The sequence below is a fragment of the Nomascus leucogenys genome, chromosome 1a, assembly GCF_006542625.1.
Source record: "Nomascus leucogenys isolate Asia chromosome 1a, Asia_NLE_v1, whole genome shotgun sequence".
Lineage (NCBI taxonomy): Eukaryota > Metazoa > Chordata > Mammalia > Primates > Hylobatidae > Nomascus > Nomascus leucogenys.
Genome location: NC_044381.1, coordinates 89,503,298 through 89,525,233, shown reverse-complemented (window position 1 = coordinate 89,525,233; position 21,936 = coordinate 89,503,298). Strand labels below are relative to the sequence as shown.

The window sequence follows — 21,936 nt, the reverse complement described above, 5'->3', positions numbered from 1 at the left end:
CCAACGGGTAAAATGGGATTTCAGCCTTTGAACACAGAAAATAACTGGAAATCTCTTGGGGAAATAGTTACACCTTCTTATAATCAGAGTTCTACCTTTGGGAGGATCTCGCTTGTCTGCTGAAACACACATTTCTGAAACTGTTTTAGAGTAACATCGGTTATGAAGATGAAACTTATCCATCGGACCTTAATTTCTACTCAGTTGCTCTCAGGCCATACAAGAAATACTAACGCCATCTGGAAACTTCACTTTGACAATCCCACCTTCACACCATTTCCAAATTCCAGAGTCTTTTCCTCTCTGAAAAGGTCTCTGTCAAGTTCACCTACTTTACTTGTGCTTCTGCTTGCATAAAGATGAATTCCCACTTCCTTGCAAAGGCCCTCTGGAGTCTTGCTAAGTTTTCCTAATGAGAAATGAAAATCAACAAGAAGGCATTAATCATCGTAAATTAGCACATTGACACCTATGCTTATTATACGGCATCCATCAATTTTGGTTACTTCCAACAGAATAGCAAGACCTGCTTTAAATACCCTGGACATGTATCCAATTTGACTTTGCACCAGACCCTGCTGTACAGAGCTGAACTATTAATATTCATTTATACACCCATTAAGTCTGAAGTCTCTATGGTTCACCTGATTCCTCTCTTCATACGTGTTTTACAAGAATGCAACTCACACAGCACTTGTTTCAAAGGTTGCTGAAAATAGGGAAAATTGTCTGTGGCTATTGGGGAATTAACGAGTCTTTGCCCCCTGTTGGTATCTCCAGGAGCAAAACCAAGGCTGGATTTCTCAGGACTCATCTTCCAGTGGGGAGCTGGGAAGGACACAGGAAAGGAGAACCAAAGGGACCTGGCTTTCATGCTTTTTCTAATGTCAGGATTCAAAAGTGGCTGAGGCTGGATGTGGTGACTCACACCTGTAATCCCAGCACTTTGGAAGGCCGAGGCAGGTGGATCACCTGAGGTCAGGAGTTCAAGACCAGCCTGGTCAACAGGGTGAAACCCCATCTCTACTAAAATTACAGAAATTAGCTGGGCGTGGTGGCAGGTGCCTGTAATCCTAACTATTTGGGAGACTGAGGGAGGAGAGTCGCTTGAACCTAGGAGGTGGGGAGGCTGCAGTGAGCCGAAATCCTGCCACTGCACTGCAGCCTGGGCAACAAGAGTGAAACTCCGTCTCAAAACAAAAAACAAAAAACAAACAAAAAAAACAACAAACAAAAAAACCAAACAACAAACAAACAAAAAAAACAAAAGTGGCCCAAAGGGAGTGTCTACGTTTGTGATGTTCATGAAAGAAAAAGCCAAAAACAGAAAGAAAAGTCATTGAATGTTGCTGTTGGAGAAAAAGAAAAGTATTTTCTCTAAGTCTGTAGAGTTACCTAATGGAACATGAGGACAGGCAGCGAGGAGGGGCGTTTGACAGGCGCCCTAATGATCCTCCTAATTCTGATGAATGCAAGGCTGGAGCCCATATTATGCTATGTATTTTCATAGAGCTCATGCCAACACTAATTGATTACCCTCATTAATGGATTATTAATATAAAAGGAGCTTCAGTTGGAGAGTACCACACATGAGCTCACAGTTATCACCCAGGCTTGGTGTGCAAGTACTTCTAAAAACTGTCTTTTTGACTCTTCCACTGCTCATAGGAAGCGAAACTGGTAATGCCTAAATGTCAATCAACTGCGACACAGTCATAGTACAGAATTCTAGGCAGCCATTAAACACAATAATGTACATTATAGTTCCTGACATGGTAAGGACCCCAATACACCTACAGTATAATGACTGGGGAAAGAGAAGCAGCTGCCACAAGAATGTTTATGGTATGATTCTAATATAGTTTTGTAAAGAAAAAAATCTGTGCATACAAAAAACTTAGGTGGGGGGAGTCACAGGTTATATTCTCTCCTTTCTTTGCTGTTTGAATTTTTGTCTTTGTAAAAATAATATGTAATCAGAAAATTTATAAAAAATTATTGCATTTTGGAAGCAAAATGCTTTTTTTGGTTTTGAATCATTTTTGTGCAGAACTTCAACCTGAGAGCACATCTCAATGCCATTTTTTTTTTTTTTTTTTGAGATGGACTCTCACTCTATTGCCCAGGCTGGAGTGCAGTGGCACAATCTTGGCTCACAACCTCCGCTTCCCGGGTTCAAGGGATTCTCCTGCCTCAGGCTCCTGAGTAGCTTGGACTATAGGCGTGTGCCACCATGCCTGGCTAATTTTTTGTATTTTTAGTAGAGACAGGTTTCAGCATGTTAGCCAGGATGCTCTCTATCTCCTGATCTCATGATCTGCCCGCCTTGGGGATTACGGGCATGAGCTACACCTGGCCTCAATGCCATATTCTTTACAAATACCAGAGCAGAACATTAAGGGACAAGAGAAGAGAAATTGAATCAAATACAGCAGGAGTTGATGCTGTCTGATTTCTGTACGGGACCTTTTTCTAAAACATTGAAAATATGAAGAAGAGACACACAGGAGGGAGAGGCCCCAGGCTTCTACTGTCTGGGCCTTTCCTCAAGGTTGTGTTAAGGAAGTAACGTCATGATGTCAAAGCTACTTGCACTGGGTGCACAAAGAGTACAATAGCAGTCTTTTGAAGGAGGGGTGATGTAACTGCTGGACATTTGGGCAGACAGGGGCACTACTGGGCTCCCAGGACATCCAGAGCCACAGAACAACCAGGCCAAGGTTTATCTGGGGAGATCATAACGTTCCAACATATGATCATCTGATAATGCAAACTCTAGCCAGGTTCTGAGGCTCTGGACAAACTGCTGCACTGCTTCTTCCTCTTCTGCCCCCCTGCACCCCATTCACAGGTCCATGATGCCAGTGGGATCAGAGAGGTGAAGGACCATGCACATGTCCTGCTCCCCAATGGCATGCACATTCACACTTGGGCTGTAGAGAGGGGAGCGATGACCCAGCTGGCTTGGTAGGCTTGGGAACATGAACCAAGGAGAGGTAAGGCCTGGCAGAGTGGGGCCTCATGCTTGTTTTGAAAGACAGAGGCAGTAAAAGCAGGAAGGGCTTTGGAGGTGGGTGGGTCTGAAGATGCTGTTAATGCTGGACTATCCAGGGAAGGATTCTCTGCTGCCCTTAATGTTGCCCCTCCTTCCATAGCTGCTGGCCCTTCAGTCATTCACGGCTCAGCAGCACATCCTTTGGAAGATGTATAGGGAGAGGGAAGTGGAAGGTATAAGAAAGTTTAGCCAGTTTCTCCCATTCTCTGTGATCCATGTAAAGTTCGGTTTGGGGGAAAAATTTTGCAACCAAAAGTTAAAAAAAAATTAAATGATCTATGCGTTTTCAAGTGCTTTGGTTTCTAGGCTCTGTCAAATGGGAATGGACCCAAGTTTGGTGGTGGGGCCTCTAATTTTTGCAAGAAGTCTCATCTTATGAAGAAAGATAGAGGAGGAAGGTAAGAAAGCTGGGAAGTAGACACCTCATGTGACATACATCTTGTCTTATTTTCTGAATTGAATTTTACCCTTAGATTCTGCCTCTGTTATCAAGCACAGGAAAGTGGGTATAAAGGTGCAATTTAAAATTTTAATTTAAAATATTATTATATAGTAAATTTGACTTTTTTCCTTTTGAACAATTCTGTAAATTTTAACACATGTACAGATTCATACAACCACCACCACAATCAGGATACAAAACAGTTCCATCACCTTCCAAAAATCCCCTACCCCATCCATAACCCCTAGCAATCATTGATCTGCTTTTCATCATGATAGTTTTATCTTTTCAAGAATGTCCTATAAATGGAATGGCTGGCTTGAGATTGGTTTATTTCACCCAACATAATGTCCTTGGTACTCATTCAAGTGGTTGTGTGTATCAATAGTTCATTCCTTTTTACTGCAGAGTAGTATTCTACTGTATGGATGTACCACAGTTAGTTTAACCATTCAACTGTTAAAGTGCATTTGGGTTGTTTTCACAATCTGGTTATCACAGATTAAGCTTGTATGAACATTAGTTTATAGGTGTTTGTGTGAACATGAGGTCCGATTTCTCTAGGGTATGTATATACAAGTGGGATTGCTTGGTTATATGGTAAGTGTAGGTTTAACTTTATAAGAAACTGCCAAGCTATTTTCTAGAGTGGCTGTACCATTTTGCATTACCACTGGCAAAGTGGAGAGTTCCAGTTGTTCTACATCCTCGCCATCACTTGGTATCATCAGTATTTTTCATTTTGGCCATTCTAATAGGTATGTAATGGTATCTCACCATGGATTTAATCTGTATTTCCTAAATGGCTAATAATATTGGACATCTTTTCATGGGTTTATTTATCATCCTTGTGTCCTCTTTGGTAAAATATCTGTTAAGTCATTTCCCTTTTTTTAAGTTGAATTGCTTATTTATTGTTGAGTTTTAAGAGTTATTTATGTAAAAATACCATCTTATTGTGATGGTCAGAGGAGCTGAGAACAAAGGAGGAGAAATAGAAGATACTTCCCTTCCACTGTCTGAAAGGGATGAAAGGGTGACAAAAGAAAAAAAATAAACTTAGACAGAGCTGCAGATATGATTTTACTCTCTTCTCATATCTATCCTGGAAAATAATCGTACTTACTGCTTCATAATCTGCCAGTTCCAGCCTTGCTTTGTTTTGCATTGTCCTCTTACAGAGATAGATGGCTGAGGGAAGAAAAGAAATGACAACATGTACAAAACCAGCAGCAAAATGGAATTATAAGCCCATCCATCCATCTGTCCATCCATTCACCCATCCATCCATCCATCCATCCATCCATCCAGACAGCCCACCCACCCACCCTTGCTACGTGCCCAGCACTGTCCTGGGAAAAATATGTTTTCTAAGTGGACCTCATGACCCCTGACCTCTATAAATCCTTTCGTAGTCATGACCAAATGAGGACTCCTCCATATTCCAATCCTGACAACTCCCCTTCTTCCTCCTCACTCTGCTTCACCCTGAACATCCTACACTTGGAGTGATATTTCACAAACATGACCACATTACTCCAGTGCCTAAAAGCTCTGCCTTGTGTCCTCAATGGCCTCAGAAGTAAGGTTGGGCTCGTTAGGTGGCAAATATGGTTCTTTATGATCTGCTCGCTGCTTAGCTCATCAACTTCTTCTCCCTCATGCAGGCACTGTGAGGCCACCAAACTCTTTTCAGCTTCATTCTTTTGCATATGTGTCCTTTTTGTGGAAGGTCTTTCTCACTTCTCTCCTTCCCTCTGCCTATCTGGCAACCTCCTATTAATCTTTGAAGACCCAGGTTGGTGTTTCAGATAGCATCTATACATCCTTGACCATAGAACTAAATTCCATTGCACTGAAATCCTGTATTTACTAGACTGTCCCCTGCTCTAGGCTGAAGTCTCTTTAAGGGCAGAGGCTATGTCCTGCTCAGCTTTCGTCCCTGTCCCTAGCACCAGAGCCTGTCTTGCCAGGTGCAGTAAAAATGCTACGGAAAGGGAAGACAATTTAAGTCTCTCAACCCAGGCTAAGGAAAGGTTCTTGGCCCCTGGTTTCCCTGTTTCTTCCTCAAACATGGCCTTCATCATCACTTCTTCTCCCTACCTTTCCTTCTTCAATGTCTTCCTCCTTCTCCAGAGCCAAGTGGAACAATCCAGGGAAAACAGTAGATGAGTGGCATAAATAAATGAACAACAGAATGATCAAGAGGGAGGGCCAGAGAGAACCTGTGATCATTTTGTTGTTGGACAACAAGATCTCTTTACTAAGAGATCTCTAGTCAACTCTTTGCTGGATCAACCAACTTCCTTCATTTGTTCTGAAAAATTTACTGATACCTATGACAGTTTGGAGCCTGGAAGCTAGCAGCCTACCCTCTGGCATGCCCACACTTCTGCTTCCACCCAGTGAATTGTGTACTCATAAGAGTCAGTTGTGGTTGTTCCCAAATCTGCTTATGTCAGGCACATCTGTTATTTTAATCACACAAGTTCACTAAATATTACATGTGTCAATGAAATAAATGTGAAAAGAGAAAGAGCGTTGCTTCTATGAAAACTCAGTTGAATGGTTTGGAACAATTTAATGAAGGAGAATCAGCTAAGACAATTGCTGGTGAATTTGATACAGGTGAGATAACTGGAAAAAGTAAGAAAAAAAATAAAAATCTAGGCGGGGCCAATATACAAAAGACTACAAAAATGTCTTTACATTCTTGATGCACTTTAAAGACACCAAAACAGGGTAGTTTATTTTGAGTGTGGTTGATTAAGAAACTAAAATTAGTCAGCTCATAATCAAAGAGAACACTTTAGTCCTACCTCACAAGGCTGTCAAATGAGTGTTCCTTTGTGTATCTTACCTTTACATGAGGTGCTTAAGGTGTGCATATGTTGTTTTAAAAATGATTTTCTACTTACCAACTTTTCCAATGAACCAAGCAGCTATAGTGCTTCACTGTGTCTGATAAAGGGGTGTCTGATCTATCACAAAGTACCTCCTTCAGTCTCTTGGACCCCTGGCAGAATTAGGGACAACCTCAGGCAGGAAGCTTGACGTGTCACCAGCCTGACCCGGCCAGGTCATGATTACCCTTGAGCAGCGCAGGTCAGTGGAGGTGGCAGCTGCTTTGACAATGCTGCCCTGGACAGTATTTTGCATTGGCCAAATTAAAACTCAGAAAAGGCTAACCTGGATTTGACTATGGGTTTTATGCAGGCAGAGTCATCCCAAGAAATGTCCAAATGGGACAGCTGGGTCAAAATGGGACACCGGGGTTGCGAAGTGAGGTATCATGCATGGAATGCAGAGCTGGGGCCACTCCTGATGGCCATGAGTCACAGGGTCACACGCTACTCGCTAATGTCCCTGTGCCTAAAGTCACACATGGAATCTTTTCACCACAATGAGGAAGGTGGGATGTGGCTGTTCTTGGCACAGAACTCCCTGGGGCTTGTCTGCATCCCAGAGTGCCTTCACCACGGCTTGCTCTAACTTCCAACCAACTCTAGTGACTACTGGTGACAACAGCCAGCCCTACAAGAGGGCATCTGGAGGAACTGTCTTAAGCTCAGATATTGATTTCTCTTGGGTATTTAATTTCTTACCAAAAAATTTGTATTTCCTTGCCCTTACATCTGGCATTACACACTTACCTATATCTCATATCTCACTTAGATAAATCCACTGCCATCTCAAGTTCACCATGTGTCACCACACAAAAGTGGAACATATTTAAAAATTGTATAAAGGGAACAGATTCATGTATTATATGTGCAATTAAATTTCTTAAAAAATATTGAGCTTATCGAATTTCAATGTACTGAAGAAACTGACCTCTTTCTATACTTTCTGCCTTTACTAGCAACATCATTATGTACCTCGATCTCCTAAACTAGGGAACCTATAACTCACTTATTTCTCTATTTTCTTCATACTCTCTGATAACTTTTTAGAACCAAAGAATTTTAGCAGTGGAGGTAACCTTGGCAACCATCAAGTACAGGCCCCTCATTTACAGATGGGGAAACTAAAGGCCCAGAGAAGTAAAGTGATGGACCCGAGGGCTAGTTACAGATGGAGATGGAATTAGAATCGAGGCCCAGTGCAGAGTTTCCTCTATGACATTCACTGATCCATTTACTCATTCAGTCACTCATTCGAAAATGTACTGAGTGTCTCCTATGGGCCAAGTACTGTTTTAGGTGCTGGAAAAATCACCATCGTAGCAGCTACTGCTTCCATTGAGCCCACTGAATATTAGGGACTATTTGACTAAGTCACAGCCCTTACTTGATCTTCCACAGTCCACTTACTTCATCCTCATAATAACCTTACTAGGTGGGTTCTGTTATTACCCCCATCTTACAGATGAACCAATTTTTTCCCAAGTTGGGAAAAAACTTGGGAAAGTGTGTTCATTGTTGGGGACCCACAAAAGCTTCCCCAAACTGCTGAATCCATTCTAAACGTCTCTACTTGACTGCCAAGGCCTTTTTATAAACCTGCCTCTCCCAAGCTATTCAGCCTTCTCAGTCATTCATCACATAAAACCTTTGAATACTCAAGCCAGATCCTCACCATGCCTTTCTTCCCTGCATCATGCTGCCTCTCCCAGCCTGGAATGCTTGCGGGGAAAGGCTGTGACTTATTCAAATCTCCGACATAGAGTTTGACAGAGTAGGGACCAGTAAATGTCTGTCGATTGAATGAAAGGGTCTGGTACTTCATCAGTCCAAATCATACTATATTGAATTCTTAGCTTCAGTTTCACATGCTTCCCCATCTCCTTCTTGCTGATGCTACCCCACAATTCTCTCCTCTTTTTTTTTTTTTTTTTTTGAGACGGAGTCTTGCTCTGTGCCCCAGGCTGGAGTGCAGTGGCGCAATCTCGGCTCACTGCAAGCTCCGCCTCCCAGGTTCACGCCATTCTCCTGCCTCAGCCTCCCGAGTAGCTGGGATTACAGGCGCCCGCCAACACACCCGGCTAATTTTTTGTATTTTTAGTAGAGACGGGGTTTCACTGTGTTAGCCAGGATGGTCTCGATCTCCTGACCTCGTGATCCGCCCGCCTCGGCCTCCCAAAGTGCTGGGATTACAGGCTTGAGCCACCGCGCCCGGCCTTCTCTCCTCTTCTCTAATTCAGCTAAGATGAGTCAACATTTTAATCTAGGCATTGAGAAGCAAAATGTAAGTAAGCAAAACAAATGCAAAAATGAAAAGTTTTGTTCACAGGGCAATATATTCTTATCCTGAGACAACAGAAGTCTAAGTACAAAAGTCAGGCTGGCATAACTTACTGGGCACCTAAGCCCATATTCCTTTTCTCCCTTTAACCTCAGTCATAATAATATCAACCAGCATCCCAGTGGCAATAATACCAACCCCACCCCAGTAGTGATACCAACCACCACCCCGTATTAACTCAGAGAACCTTACACGCATTTCATTTAACCCTAACAAAACAACACTAGGAGACAAGTGCCATTACTACTCTAATTTTAATATGAGGTCTCTGAGGCACAGAGAGGTTAAGTAATTTGCCAAGATCACCCAGCTAGTGGAACTGGTTGAGCCTGGGGGCTCATTGTGCTGGATTCTGTCTTCATAAATACATCCTGATTTTCTAATTTAACTGCTTTGGAAACCCTGGGGAGTACTGGTTTTTCTTTGTTTTAGAGACAGGGTCTTCCTCTGTCACCCAGGCTGGAGGGCAGTGGCACAATCATAGCTCACTGCAGCCTTGAACTCCTGGACTCAAGTGATCCTGCCATCTCAGCCTCCCGAGTCACTGGGATTACAGGTATGTACCACCATGCCTGGTCCCTGGTGAACACTTGTGCATCCTGAACCTTGATTTCTCCCTCTGATTTGCCATAAATTGAGGCACGGGAATTTAAAATAATTTTTCTTTAATGAGAGCCTGAAACAAACTATTATTTCTCTTCCTGTTCATGACACACAATTAAAATTATAAAATGAAGAACACCTGTAGAACAGGGAGATGATGCCCTTTAGTACTCAGCATAAGATGCCCTAAGCTTTATGGAAGTAAATATTTTAATCACACTTGGGCCCAGGTATCTGGTCTTACCATCCTCCCACCCTCTACTCTCCACTGCCTGGAAAAATACTGGTTTTCACATTCACAGGGGCACACATTACTGCACGGAACTGAGCTATAATTATTCAAATTCCGAGTTGGGCTTTCATGAGCAGTCTTTTCAGCCCCAGAAGCACTAGTTTCATGAGCGGTCAAATGCAGCTCTCGCTTGCAGCTGGAAGCCTTCCTGGATCCACTAATCACACTGGTTAGGGTGCAACACAGTGTCAGAGGGCCCACAGTGTTGCCTGTGGATAGCCAAGCAGACAGCCCCAGAGCCTGCCCTTCTGCATGACTGACGTCCTCCACACTTGACCATGGAACAACTCCAGCCTTAGTAGGTAACAACTCGCTTGTATTCCACCCTCAGCTTGGCTCCCTGTTGTTGGTTTCCTTTTGCTCAAACGTGTGACTCCAAGGTTGTATCTTATCCCAGGGGTCTCCTAGACAGGCTCCCCTGATCACCACCCAGCTGCACATCTCCCTCCCACTCACCACAGCTGCATCTGCCTTCTTGTCTTAAACAATTCTGCAAAGAAGCTGCAGGTCTCATTGAGTGTCCCAGTCCCAAGGAGAGCCACAGACCAGACTGCCACAGCAGCTGAGTCAGCAGCAAGGATGCATGGAAAGGGGCAGTGCTGCAACTACAACATTCAGGTGTGTCATGCACGGGACCGTGAAAGAAGCAAGGGTTTTGGAGCCACTCAGATCTGAGTTCAAGTTCTGCTCCTTCTTGTGAGTGTCTGTCAATCACCTTCAATAAAGAACCAGAACTGTCAGTGGATATTTACTGAGCACTAATTCTGCCTCAGACATGGGCTATGCACTGGAGATATGAGAATGCATAAGCTGGACCAGCCTCTGCCCTCATGAGGCTTATAATCAAGGGAGCATTCAGACAATGTGGTAGTGTGAGGGTGTGGCCCCTCTGGGCCTCAGGTTCTTTCTCTTAAGCATAGTGATAATATAACTTCTGCAGAGAATTGGCATATAGGAATGTTGAATAATCTCCATGGAGAATATGTGGCAGAAGTCTTGTAGGTCCCTGTCTAGAGAGACAGAACTCTCAACTTCACCCACTCTTTATTTTCCCAGTCCAGAGTGACTTCTGTATTCTCCTCCCTGGTCTCTGTCTCTTTTCTAAATTGCAACTATCAAGAACACCAAAAGGTTCTTAGTAAGTTTTGACAAGTCTATGAGAACAGAAAGGGCCAGGAGGAGGTAGCCCCTTGATCCAGCCCTCCCTGAAGCCCTATCCCTGGAAAGAACAATTAAAAGTCACCATCCCATAGTGTTGCTGTGGGATCCTAGTTCTACATGGCCCCAAGATGAACATACTGACCACCCTTGATAAGATTTTTCTTCCCTCTCCTGCCTCCCCTCCAAGGACTACATCTTTCAGTGAGCTGGGCCATCCTCTGTTGTGTGGAACAGGAAATTTGTTATATAGCAACAATATGAGAAAAGACTAAGCAGAAAGGACCCTCCTCCCCGTGTACCACCATTGCCCACACCAAGCATTTGTCTTCTGCACCCCCAGAAGTGACACACAGGGTTGAAGTTGAGAGTTCCCAGTGGCTTCAGTTCTCACCATAGTCAGTGTTTTCAGGTTCCCAGCAGTTTGAAGGCCAGAAGTATGGAGCCTGCAAAGGAGCATGGGTGTCAGGGCTCAGAGGTGTGCCATGCCTGCATTTCCCTCCCACACCCAGGGAGGAGCCTCCCTGATTGCAGGCTCTCCCCCATCTCCTTCTTGCTGATGCTACCCTACAATTCTCTCCTCTTCTCTAATTCAGCTAAGGTGAGTCAACATTTTAATCTAGGCATTGAGAAGCAAAATGTAAGTAAGCAAAACAAATGCAAAAATGATAAGTTTTGTTCACAGGGCAATATATTCTTATCCTGAGACAACAGAAGTCTAAGTACAAAAGTCAGGCTGGCATAACTTACTGGGCACCTAAGCCCATATTCCTTTTCTCCCTTTAACCTAGTCTGAAGAACTCTTCTCCAACCCCTTTGGTTAGACCTTGATTCAGGCCTGTATCTTCTGCCTTCATTCCCTCTGTGGAAGGATCTGGGAGAAGGAGTGTAAAATGGGTGGGGAGGGTGATTAGGTAGCAAATAGAAACTTCACTCCGAGAAGGCAGCATGAGACAGTAGAAAGATCAAGGTCTGTGCTATCAGGCTCACTTAGGTTCAAATGAAGGCTGCTCCTGGATTTACTAGATGACACTTTAATTCTTTGAGCACTTCAGTTTTCTCATCTGTAAAATGGGTGATATTTACCCCCTAAAGGGTGTTCTTCAGAATAAATGAGGAAATCTGTACAAAGTGTCTACCCTGGTCTGAATGTCTCCATCCTCCTCAAATTCACAGGTTGAAATCCTAATCCCCAAGGTGATAGTATTGGGAGATGGGGCCTTTGAAGCCCTCACAGATGAGATTAGTGCCCTTACAAAAGAGGCCTGATATAAGCCCCAGGTCCTGTCTGCCATGTGGGGATACAGCTAGAAGGTACCATCTATAAGCCAGAGAGCAGGCCCTCACCAGACACCAAATCTGCCGGCACCTTGGTCTTGGACTTGCCAGCCTCCAGAACCATGAGAAGTAAATTTTTTGTTGTTGTTAAGATACCCAGTTTAGGTATTTTGTTGTAGCAGCCCAAAGGGACTAAGGCAGTGCCCAGGGCATGGTAGACTCTCAATGACAGCCTTTTACTATTCTCTAAGTGGGTCATCCAATGGCCCAGACAAAAGTTCTCTTGGCTTTCCCAGTGCTGATGAGGAGTGAGGGCTACTCCCTCAAATATCCCTAGGTTTTCTTTGTAGTTCTAACCTGAGATCAGATGATGTTGTGAAGAAAAGCTTCTTCGGGAGGAGGAGCCAGCAGGCTTACCTGGAAACGATAAAAGGTGCCATCATCCTTCATGGTGAGAACATGGTCTGAGATTGGAAAGATGTAGCCCTGGGCAGCGATAAGGCTTCCCAAGTGTATTGCTTCAACTGTAAGAACAGTGCATTGAGAGAGAAGGAATTAGAAAGCAGGTTATTTGGCTGAAAATTAAGCCGAGAAACCAGAAGTCAACTGTTATCACCCCCAGATGACTGTGTTGATGATACGATTGCCCTTCCTCAGTGTAGGGGTGGGGAGGGGAGATGCCAATGGCTGGAAAGGGCAACTATGTGCCTGGGACTTGTCTGAATCCCACCTCTGAGAGTCTGACATGGCTTTAACCCCTCCCCACCCTGACCTTCAGAAGAAAGTCTGGCTTCAGGATCAAGGGCATAAGTTCTGGCATAGAAGAACCTGTATTTAACTAAGTGAGATATTTCACATGAAGTGATTGTCTGGTACAGGTCAAATACTCCATAAGTGCTGGAAGCTCTGATTCATATCAGTTTCATCATCCCCAGCAGTAAGAATGCAGCCTCACTGCCCATAGAGACGTAGGACTCCCACTGCATTCCCCAGTATGACAGTCCCATCAGGAATGAGAAGGGTGTCACCCTTCTCTCATGGACAGAAAGGAAAACTTCACTTCCTTTGATAATTAGAGGAAGGACACTGAAGTGGGCAGTGACAGAGAGAGGCTAACCTGATAGAAATACTTATATTTTTGCCACAACCAATCTGTTCCTTTGTTCCTTTAGCACCAGCCATAAATAGATGCACATGGAAAGTTCAGAATATAGGCCAGGCATGGTGGCTCATGCCTGTAATCCAGAGGCAGGCAGATCGCTTGAGCTCAGGAGTTTGAGACCAGCTTGAGCAACATAGCGAGACCCTGTCTCAATTTAAAAAAAAAAGTTAAGAATTTAGATTTATCCTGCGCAGAGCTAAGAAAAAATAACAAACCTCAATGCTTCTACTACACACAATCTTTCACAAATCCAAAAGTACTGTTACAGGTTAAAACTAATTTTTGGACATGGAAATTGTTAATGTGCTCAGGGAGCCTCTAGTAATTATTAATTTCACGAGCTCTGACTTTTTAAAATAGTTTGTTTCGGCTTTACTTGCAAACTTTTCAAGAAGTTGAATACGATGTAATGTTTTGCGTATTAAGAACCACCTATTCTCCTCTGAAAGAAACATACATGTAACTGGTGGAATTAGAACGAATGGAGTTTTACTTTACTTGCTTAGTGATGACCAATTTGCAATATTTTTTATTTTTTATTTTTTTTTTAGAGACAGTTCTCACTCTGTCACCCAGGCTGGAGTGCAGTGGCGCGATCACAGCTCATTGCAGCCTTGAACTCCTGGGCTCAAGTGATACTTCTCCCCCGGCCTCCCAAGTAGCTGGAACCACAGGCACATGCCATTATGTCTAATTTTTTTTATTTGTAATTTTTTTTTGTAGAGGTAGGGTCTTGCCATCTTGCTCAGGTTGGTCTTGAACTCCTGGGCTCAAGCAATCCTTCCAGCTGAGCCTCCCAAAGAGCTGAGATTACAGGCATGAGCTACCATGTCTGGCCAGTTTGCTTTTTAAAGTCTATATGCTTCAAGAACCATGAGTCCAGCTAGAACAGAAGTTTCATCATCAGCAGCTGCTCCTTCCCCAGAAAAGAAAGAACAAAATCCTGTAGGAAGGTGACTTTCATGCCACCAGTCTTGGAGCTAAGACTCTAACTTCATTCTCTGAGCAAAAATGTTTTTGCTTAGACATTGGCCAATGGGGCCAGGTGCGGTGTTTCACACCTGTAATCCAAGCACTGTGGGAGGCCAAAGCAGAAGAATTGTTTGAGGTCAGGAGTTCAAGACCAGCCTGGATAACACAGTGAGAGCCCCATCTCTACAAAAAGTAAAACAAAAAATTAGCTGGGTGTGGTGGTACGAGCCTGTAGTCCCCAGCTACTCGGGAGACTGAGGTGGAAGATAGCTTGGGCCAGGGAGGTCAAGGCTGCAGTGAGCTATGCTCGTGCCACTGCACTCTAGCCTGGGTGACAGTGAGACCTTGCCTCAAAAACCAAAAAATAACCACATGAAATTGGCTGATGGGAAAAAGAAAGGAGAGAGGGGCAGATGCTGGATCTGACTGTTTCCCAAGGCCTTGGTTTGCCTCATCTCCCCCTTCTATTCCCAGCTGACAAACTGTTCTTAGCTTCTCCTCAGCCACTTCTCAGAAGCCCAAACAGGCCCCTATACCATGATATCTTCCCAAGGGCATCAGAGTATAACAGATTTTCATAGAAATAACTTTCATCATTCAGGACCCTTCACAGAAACTTCTCATGCCAGGGCCAGAGGATTCCTGAAGCTCATTCTCACATACTGCTAGCCAATTTAGGGTTCTCATAATAGTAATAATAAAATATATGTCAGAAATACAATGATTATTTTAGGAGGCAAAGAAACAAGTACTCTTGCAAGAGAAAAGGCGGCCATGAGGAAACACGTTCCTTAGTTTAGCATTATAATCACAGGAAATGCTGACTTTAAATAAATGTAACTAAACAGGTAGACGCTGATCCAGTCCAGGCTTTCCAAGTGGACATTCAGAAGTACAGGCTGCATCAGGGACAACACATAGGGAGTTGCTTTGGGTTCTATCCTTTACAAAGGGTTAGTATTTATAGTGTTTTCCCTGTGAATCAAGAACTTGACTAGAATTAAGAATTTTCACTAGTTGTGAGAATAGCCACTAATCAAGGGGGTGAAAAGACTCAGGCCACTTCTATGAATGATCTGCTTTTCTGGCACTCAGAGTTCTAACAACTGTATATAATTAAACTGCATAGAAACTGTACTGTTTTGCAGTCAACAGATTAGAAATGTTGGGTGAAAATACAGGAGTGCCAAGCTGACACACTGACTCCAGCAGGGAATCACAGCTGAAGGTCACAGATCCAGAATGGGCACTTGATAAAAATCTTCAAAAAGCACTGTGGTTCGGGGCTATTTAATTTGTGGCAGATAAGTCTAATCACACCAATGTCCATTAAGAACATCAAAGTGTATTAGTGGATCTTTATAAATGTGACCTTCGGGCATCAAGAATACTCAGTTAATCAAGGCAAAGGAGTATGTAATAAATTCAGAAAAGTATTAACTAACAGCACATGGGAATAAGCTTTACTTATCTCGAATTTTTATTTTTCTGGAACACCCCCCATTTCCTAATTACACTGTGAAAATAAATTTTACTGCCTATTTTCTGGTGGGAGGACAGACTTGGAAATTGTTTTATCGGCCAGGGTTTTGCTGTTGATTTCCTGGTAAGGTCTTCCTAATTGAAATGCGCAATTAAAGTTGAAAAAAAATCATTCCTTCACTTCTTGCAGAAGCAGAAAACAGAGGGAGTCTTAGCTAATAATTAAACATCTTAATTGTGGATCAGGCAATCTAATTTTAAGAGCTGGCTCTAGAAGGCTGTTCAGTGACAGTGCTACAACTTATCTTTAATTGCTGCAGCTAACGAGAATTCAACTCATTTCACACATTATTGTATTGGGCTCTTTGGCATTCTAAATAGTTGCTCATTTCCTCAAAGCATGATTTAAATTTAAAGACAAATATTCAGTGGAGAAAATAAATTAATTTTATTTGTAAATAGAGCGATTCCACATCTTGAAATTCACATTTACAAGACCAGTTCTCAGGAGGGTAAGAGAATCTAGTTTGGAACTTGGTTATGGGATGTTTACTGATAGCAGGGGAGATAAGGGCAGGGTCAAAGGTCAAGTACCTGGGTCCTCAATGGAAAGGTTCTTCATAAGCCACTGCACAATGTCAGTACCTGCAACGATAAAGCAATTTCAGCTGAAGACCTCCTGGGTGTTTAACACTGTGGCAGAAGAACCATGTTTACCTAAGAGAATCCTAATTCCAATCAGTCCACACCGTAGAGCAGGATAATATGGGCACTTTTTTTTGTCCTAACCAACCCTTTCCATTCTTCAGTACACTTCCATAGTTACAATTCCATTCTTGTCCAAAAAACACTCACTTCTGATGATGCAGGATGAGCTTATATTCACATTTCTAGGAAGTGTCTACAGAGGACTTCCCCGAGACATGCTAGGTGAAGCTTTATCATGCCTGGCTCCCAGACCATTTCTTGAAGGAGGAGGCCTCATCAGCTCCCTACCGTCAATTACAAGGGCTGACCAACACAGGTGACCTCATAGGTTCTTGCAAAACTCTCATCTCCTCTGGCACAGGCCTATCCTGAATGAATGTGTCCCTGCATTTGTGGCAGAAACGTCTATGTATTCACCAAGACCTCTTTCCTCTCCTCACTGTGCCATAGCTAGATTACATTTCCAGACTCCCCTGCACTTACATATGGACTGAGTTAATACCATAAAATATGGGTAGAAATGGCATATGCCACTTCCAGACCTGGACCATAAAAATTCCTACATGGCTCTCCATAGCTCCACCCCTTTCAATCCCATCCACTGGCTGGATGTGGGGGACTCCAAAGACCTGGGGGAATGCAGAGCCACAATAGGGAGGGAGCCATGGTTCCAACCATGGACATTATGCCCATGTGGGGCTCTGACTTGACTGAGGAATAAACTTTGTTGTGTTAAGCCCCTGAAATTTGGGACTTAGCTGTTTTGGTATCTAGTATTACCTTAATGAATATAAATCTTAAGAGTCTGAAGGAACTTTTAAAGCTTGTCTACTCCAACCCTAGCCAATACATGAGTCCCATTCACAACACCCTGGACAAGAGGTGCTATAACCTGTGTTTAGAATCCCTAGTACCTGGAAACTCACAAACTCCCCCCTACCCAGTCTGACCCAGTTAAATCAGCCTTGATTTATCTGAACAGAAACTTGCCCCTCTCTGACTTCCTCCCTTTGGCCTCAGTTTTGCCCTTTGATGATAGAAAAACAAACCCCAACCTAACCACTCTGTGCGACAGCCCTTCAGCTATTCGGACAGTCCTGCGGCATACCAGCGACGTCCTCCCTCCAAGTGCAACAGGCCTGGGTCCCTCAGCTGCTTCCTTGCAGGGTGTGGCCTGGAGTTCCTCACCATATGTTCCCAATCCTCTGAATATGTTCCCTCCTGTCTGCCTCTCTTTGAAAATGTGACCCTTAAACAATGTTCTGAGAGCAGCACTGTGTACATGGCAGTAGAGGAGTTCAGTTTTCTGGAAGGTTCTGAATTTCTGGTCAATCTACCTTTGCCACCCAAAGATCTCACTTTAAACCAGTGAAGACCACTGAAGGTGTGGCTTTGTCACCTCTGAATTGTTTGATGGAACACAGCCTGCAAAGGGAGACATTTTAGATATCAGAGTCCTACCGTGGGTCTGAGGCTTTGGTGCGAGGGAGGGGATGTGTCAAGAACTCTCCTGGGCTGGATTCTGGCTGAAGGTCTGGGGATCCAGCAGAGGGGCCTCATGGGGGTTGCCCTCTTCCCAGAAATCAGTTTTCTTAGATACGTGACTGGTGGCCAGAAGTGGGACTGGTACAGGACGGAAAGCCTAGACATTTTGTTTCTCTCTGGGTCCATGGCAGGTGAAGTAACCCTGCACAGTGGGACCCCCAGGGCCATCCTCGTCCTCCTGTGTGCCCCAGTTCTGCCGACACAGCCTTGCAATTTTGCAGTTTCCCCGCGCCAACCTCAAAGGCAGCACTTTTAGGCTTCTCCTCACTCTTGCTGCTCCTGGACGGCATCTGTGAGTCAAACTTTAGATCAAAAACACTCCTATTCATTCGTATTCTTGGAGAGACAGAGAGAAAGAAAGAGAGAGAATGAATATGTGTGTGTGTACATGTGCCTGTGTGTCCCTTTTCTCCAAATTATACAAGTTCAACATTTGTCCCAGGAAATGAAGAACAAAGCAGAAATCAAATAAGAACTGTAGTCCCAAGCTGGGGGTGGGAGAGATACTCTAATCTGTTTTTTCCTCAAAAGAAAAATAGTTCTGGCCAGGCACAGTGGCTCACGCCTATAATCCCAGCACTTTGGGAGACCGAGGAGGGCGGATCACGAGGTCAGGAGTTTGAGACCATCCTGGCCAACATGGTGAAACCCCGTTTCTACTAAAATACAAAACATTAGCCGGGTGTGGTGCCACGTGCCTGAGTCCCAGCTACTCGGGAGGCTCAGGCAGGGGAATTGCTTGAACACGGGAGGTGGAGGTTGCAGTGAGCCGAGATCGCGCCACTGCACTCCAGCCTGGCCACAGAGTGAGACACCGTCTCAAAAAAGAAAAAAAAAATAGTTCTTTTTTGTGGGTTGCCTAGAAACTGCGAGGTTTCCTGCATTAGCCGAGCTGTCCCCCAGGCCTGCGGATTATCTTTCTGCTGAGCTTGCCGAACCATTATTTATCACCTGCCAAGATTGATTACTCACCCTGGGACAATGACAGCCCTTCCTTTCCCCTGTTAATTACTGTCATCATTAATATCCATGTCACTAATTAGTATTCATTCACAATTGAAACTCCTTCCTTGCTATCATATCCGCTCCCCCCACCACCCCAACCCCCGGCTCAGCACCATTGTCTGGGTTTCCACCCGCTTTTGGCTTCCTGTGCTCAGTCTTTGGCCTAATTGTTCTCCCCGGTCCACCAGGCCGTGGTTTGCATTTACAGAGCTAAAGGATCACATTTAAGCACTTTTGTTTCTAAAGAAGGGAAAATCACACAAACCCATTTCCTTTTTTCCCTAGCCCCATGGAGACCACAGAGTGGAGTTTCTTTTCCCTGGTTCAGCCACCATGACGGCTGCTATCTCATCTGGGGGCTGATGCAACAGTCCTCAGGCCCAGGCAAGGGCTGAGCGGCTGCCCCTGGCTGCCTGGGACACTGCACTTGATCTGCAGTGGCATCCACTCCGCCACCATCCCTTCCACGCCATGGCAATGCTTGGTAGACTCCATCTCAGCACAAGCAACACCACCCAGAGACAGGGGGACGTGCTCACTCTCACAGGCATCAGATATTCCAGGCTTCCTTGGACCAACCCTGGAGTGGCCAAGCCTCCAGCCCGTGGCAGGGAGTAAACCATTGAGTGTGCAGCCCCAGGAACAAGTCAGAAAGGGAAATCTGTCATAATATTGCGTCCTTTAAAACATTTACAGTGATTACGCTGTAGCATCTCACAAGAGTAGTCCAAACATCCAAATCACCAGCAGGAGAAAGTATTTCCGTTCTTTTTTCACTTTCCTTCTTGCCTCTTTCCTTCCTTCCCGCTAGCCCATGATCACCCTTTCCTTCCTGTTCTAAAGAGAATTTGAAGCGGATTCCTTTTCTACTCTATCTAAAATTAATTGTTGCCTTGTTACCACGATAGGTTTCTGGATCTTATCTTAGTCAAGCTGCTTTGCCAAGGACTTAAAGTCAATAAAACAAAATAACAAATGCTATGTTGAAACAACATAACAAATGCAGGATGGCCACCCTTTATTCCCATAGATCCTAAAAGCGTTCTTTTTGAAGCTGATTTATCAAAATATATTCCAGGGATATCCATGAAATACACCAGAGGGCACCCAAAACACCTCTCCATTGCATGTGTGTTTTATTAGTATATTTAAGGATATATTTATGATATGCAGTTATGGGTTATGTTTCTGTACGTGTTATATGTATTTCAATTGTGTCTTTTATATCTAAAATCATGTTTATTAGATGACTGGGAACAAACCAAAAGGCCTCTAATAGAGGATTGAATAAATAAATTATGGCTCATTCATGCAATAAATATTTATTAAACATCTACAGTGGAAAAGCATCTTGAGAACAGGGTTACTGTAAAATATTTATGTTCTCTTAATTATATATGTATAGATATATATAAATATGGAGAGGAAAAATTCTGGATATATATTTAAATTGTTAACACTAGGTTATTTTGGGGAGGGGGAGGCATCAAATAATGGGAAATTTCTATTCTTTACATTTCTGTATTATTTGAAGTTCATAGAACATTCATATAATACTTTTACACTAGAAAAATAATTTTTTATTTTAAAAACCACAGAGAGAAGAAAGAGTTGGCCTCTGAGGCCAAAGTGGAGACGGTACGGGTAACTTTGGACAGCCTCTGGCTATCCTCAAGCCCTGGCCACTTCCTGCTCTCTGGGGAAAGAGCCAGGAGACTCAAAGCTCTCTTTTTCCTGAGGGGTAAACAGTGGGAGGCTCAATCCTGAGGCTCAACAGTGTGCCTCCAATTGGCCACTCTCTGGCCATCTGCCACTCCTGCAGCCTCAGAGCGACCCTTTATAGACTCTGACAGGGCTGTCCACCCCTCCTCTGTGTTTGTTAGCTTATTTATTTGGTGAGAGTAAGACGCAGTGATCTTTTCCTGGTGCCTTTCCATGCTGAATTAACTCTATTGAGTAAGCTGGTAAGGGGTTTCTGTCTCTGGTTTTAGGCAGACACTCATAAAATTCAGGGCTTTGTCTTCAGGTGTTTTAAGCTCCTCCAAACTTGTAGCATTTAACAGGGATAACCCTCCTCCCATTAATGCATCAGAACCGCAGGAGATCCTAGTATGAAACACTCCCCTGATTCTTCCCAAAGCATTCTATCAATCCGAGCCCAGATCAGATTATGCAAAGTTGATAAAAAGACTGGTTCCCATCACCTGCAAATTTCCAGTAACTTGAAACCTGGTGGATTATACAGTACATCACAGTACTGATAAATGAAGCAATTCATAAACCAATTATCAATCTTGACTGTTGGGGAAAGACACTTTCTTTCGAGTAAAATGTTTCTGGAGCCGTATGAATGATCAGATGGTTCCTGCCATGAGTGAACTCACCGTCCTCTTCAGTCAAGTTTATGACTCAGTCCATTGGATTTTCACATTCCTGCCAGGCCTCTGCTGCGCCTCTGGGTGGGGGGGGCAGCTTCAGGCCACCTTATCCATAGATGTCATGCACAGGCCAATGCTTATGAAGGGGGAGTGACATTTCCTGAGTGCCCATGGTGTACCAGGCCAGAGCTGGACACTTGACCCTGTTATCGCATGTCATCTGGACAATAATTGTGTCCAATATGATAATTATTATATCCATTTTAAAGATGAGGCCCAGAGAGGCTCAAGACCACAGGCTACTACTGATGTAGAGCCAAGGTTGGAATCCAGGCAATTTCATGCCAAATATTATTTCCACTATACTATTCTGTGTCTCTTAACTCTGTATAACTTTCCAAGTAGTATAAAGAAAACTGATATTCTGTATGTATTCAGTTTTTTTCCTGAAACAGAGGCATTAATTTAGTGATGATAATAATTGGTACTATTATTAGCTGTTGAACTAATAATTTATTGAGCACTTTCTATATTCCAGGCTTTGGAATAATCCTACTATACTAATCCTATGCTGTAAATAGCATATTATTATCTCCATTTTGCAAATGAATG

The 21,936-nt window shown here is 43.6% G+C and overlaps 1 protein-coding gene across 6 annotated transcripts in view; it reads right to left on the bottom strand.

Moving 5' to 3' along the window:
* Positions 1–21,936, bottom strand: part of RGS6 (regulator of G protein signaling 6) — a 635,113-nt gene that overhangs the window by 96,263 nt on the left and 516,914 nt on the right. For all 6 annotated transcript variants that reach the window (XM_030812880.1, XM_003263654.3, XM_003263650.3 and 3 more), the window contains exons 4-8: positions 16,283–16,333; positions 12,490–12,596; positions 11,189–11,240; positions 4,624–4,688; positions 333–409 (exon numbers count right to left, since the gene is read on the bottom strand). In XM_030812880.1, coding sequence (XP_030668740.1) covers positions 333–409; positions 4,624–4,688; positions 11,189–11,240; positions 12,490–12,596; positions 16,283–16,333 — 352 coding nt within the window. The remainder of the gene's footprint in view (positions 1–332; positions 410–4,623; positions 4,689–11,188; positions 11,241–12,489; positions 12,597–16,282; positions 16,334–21,936) is intronic.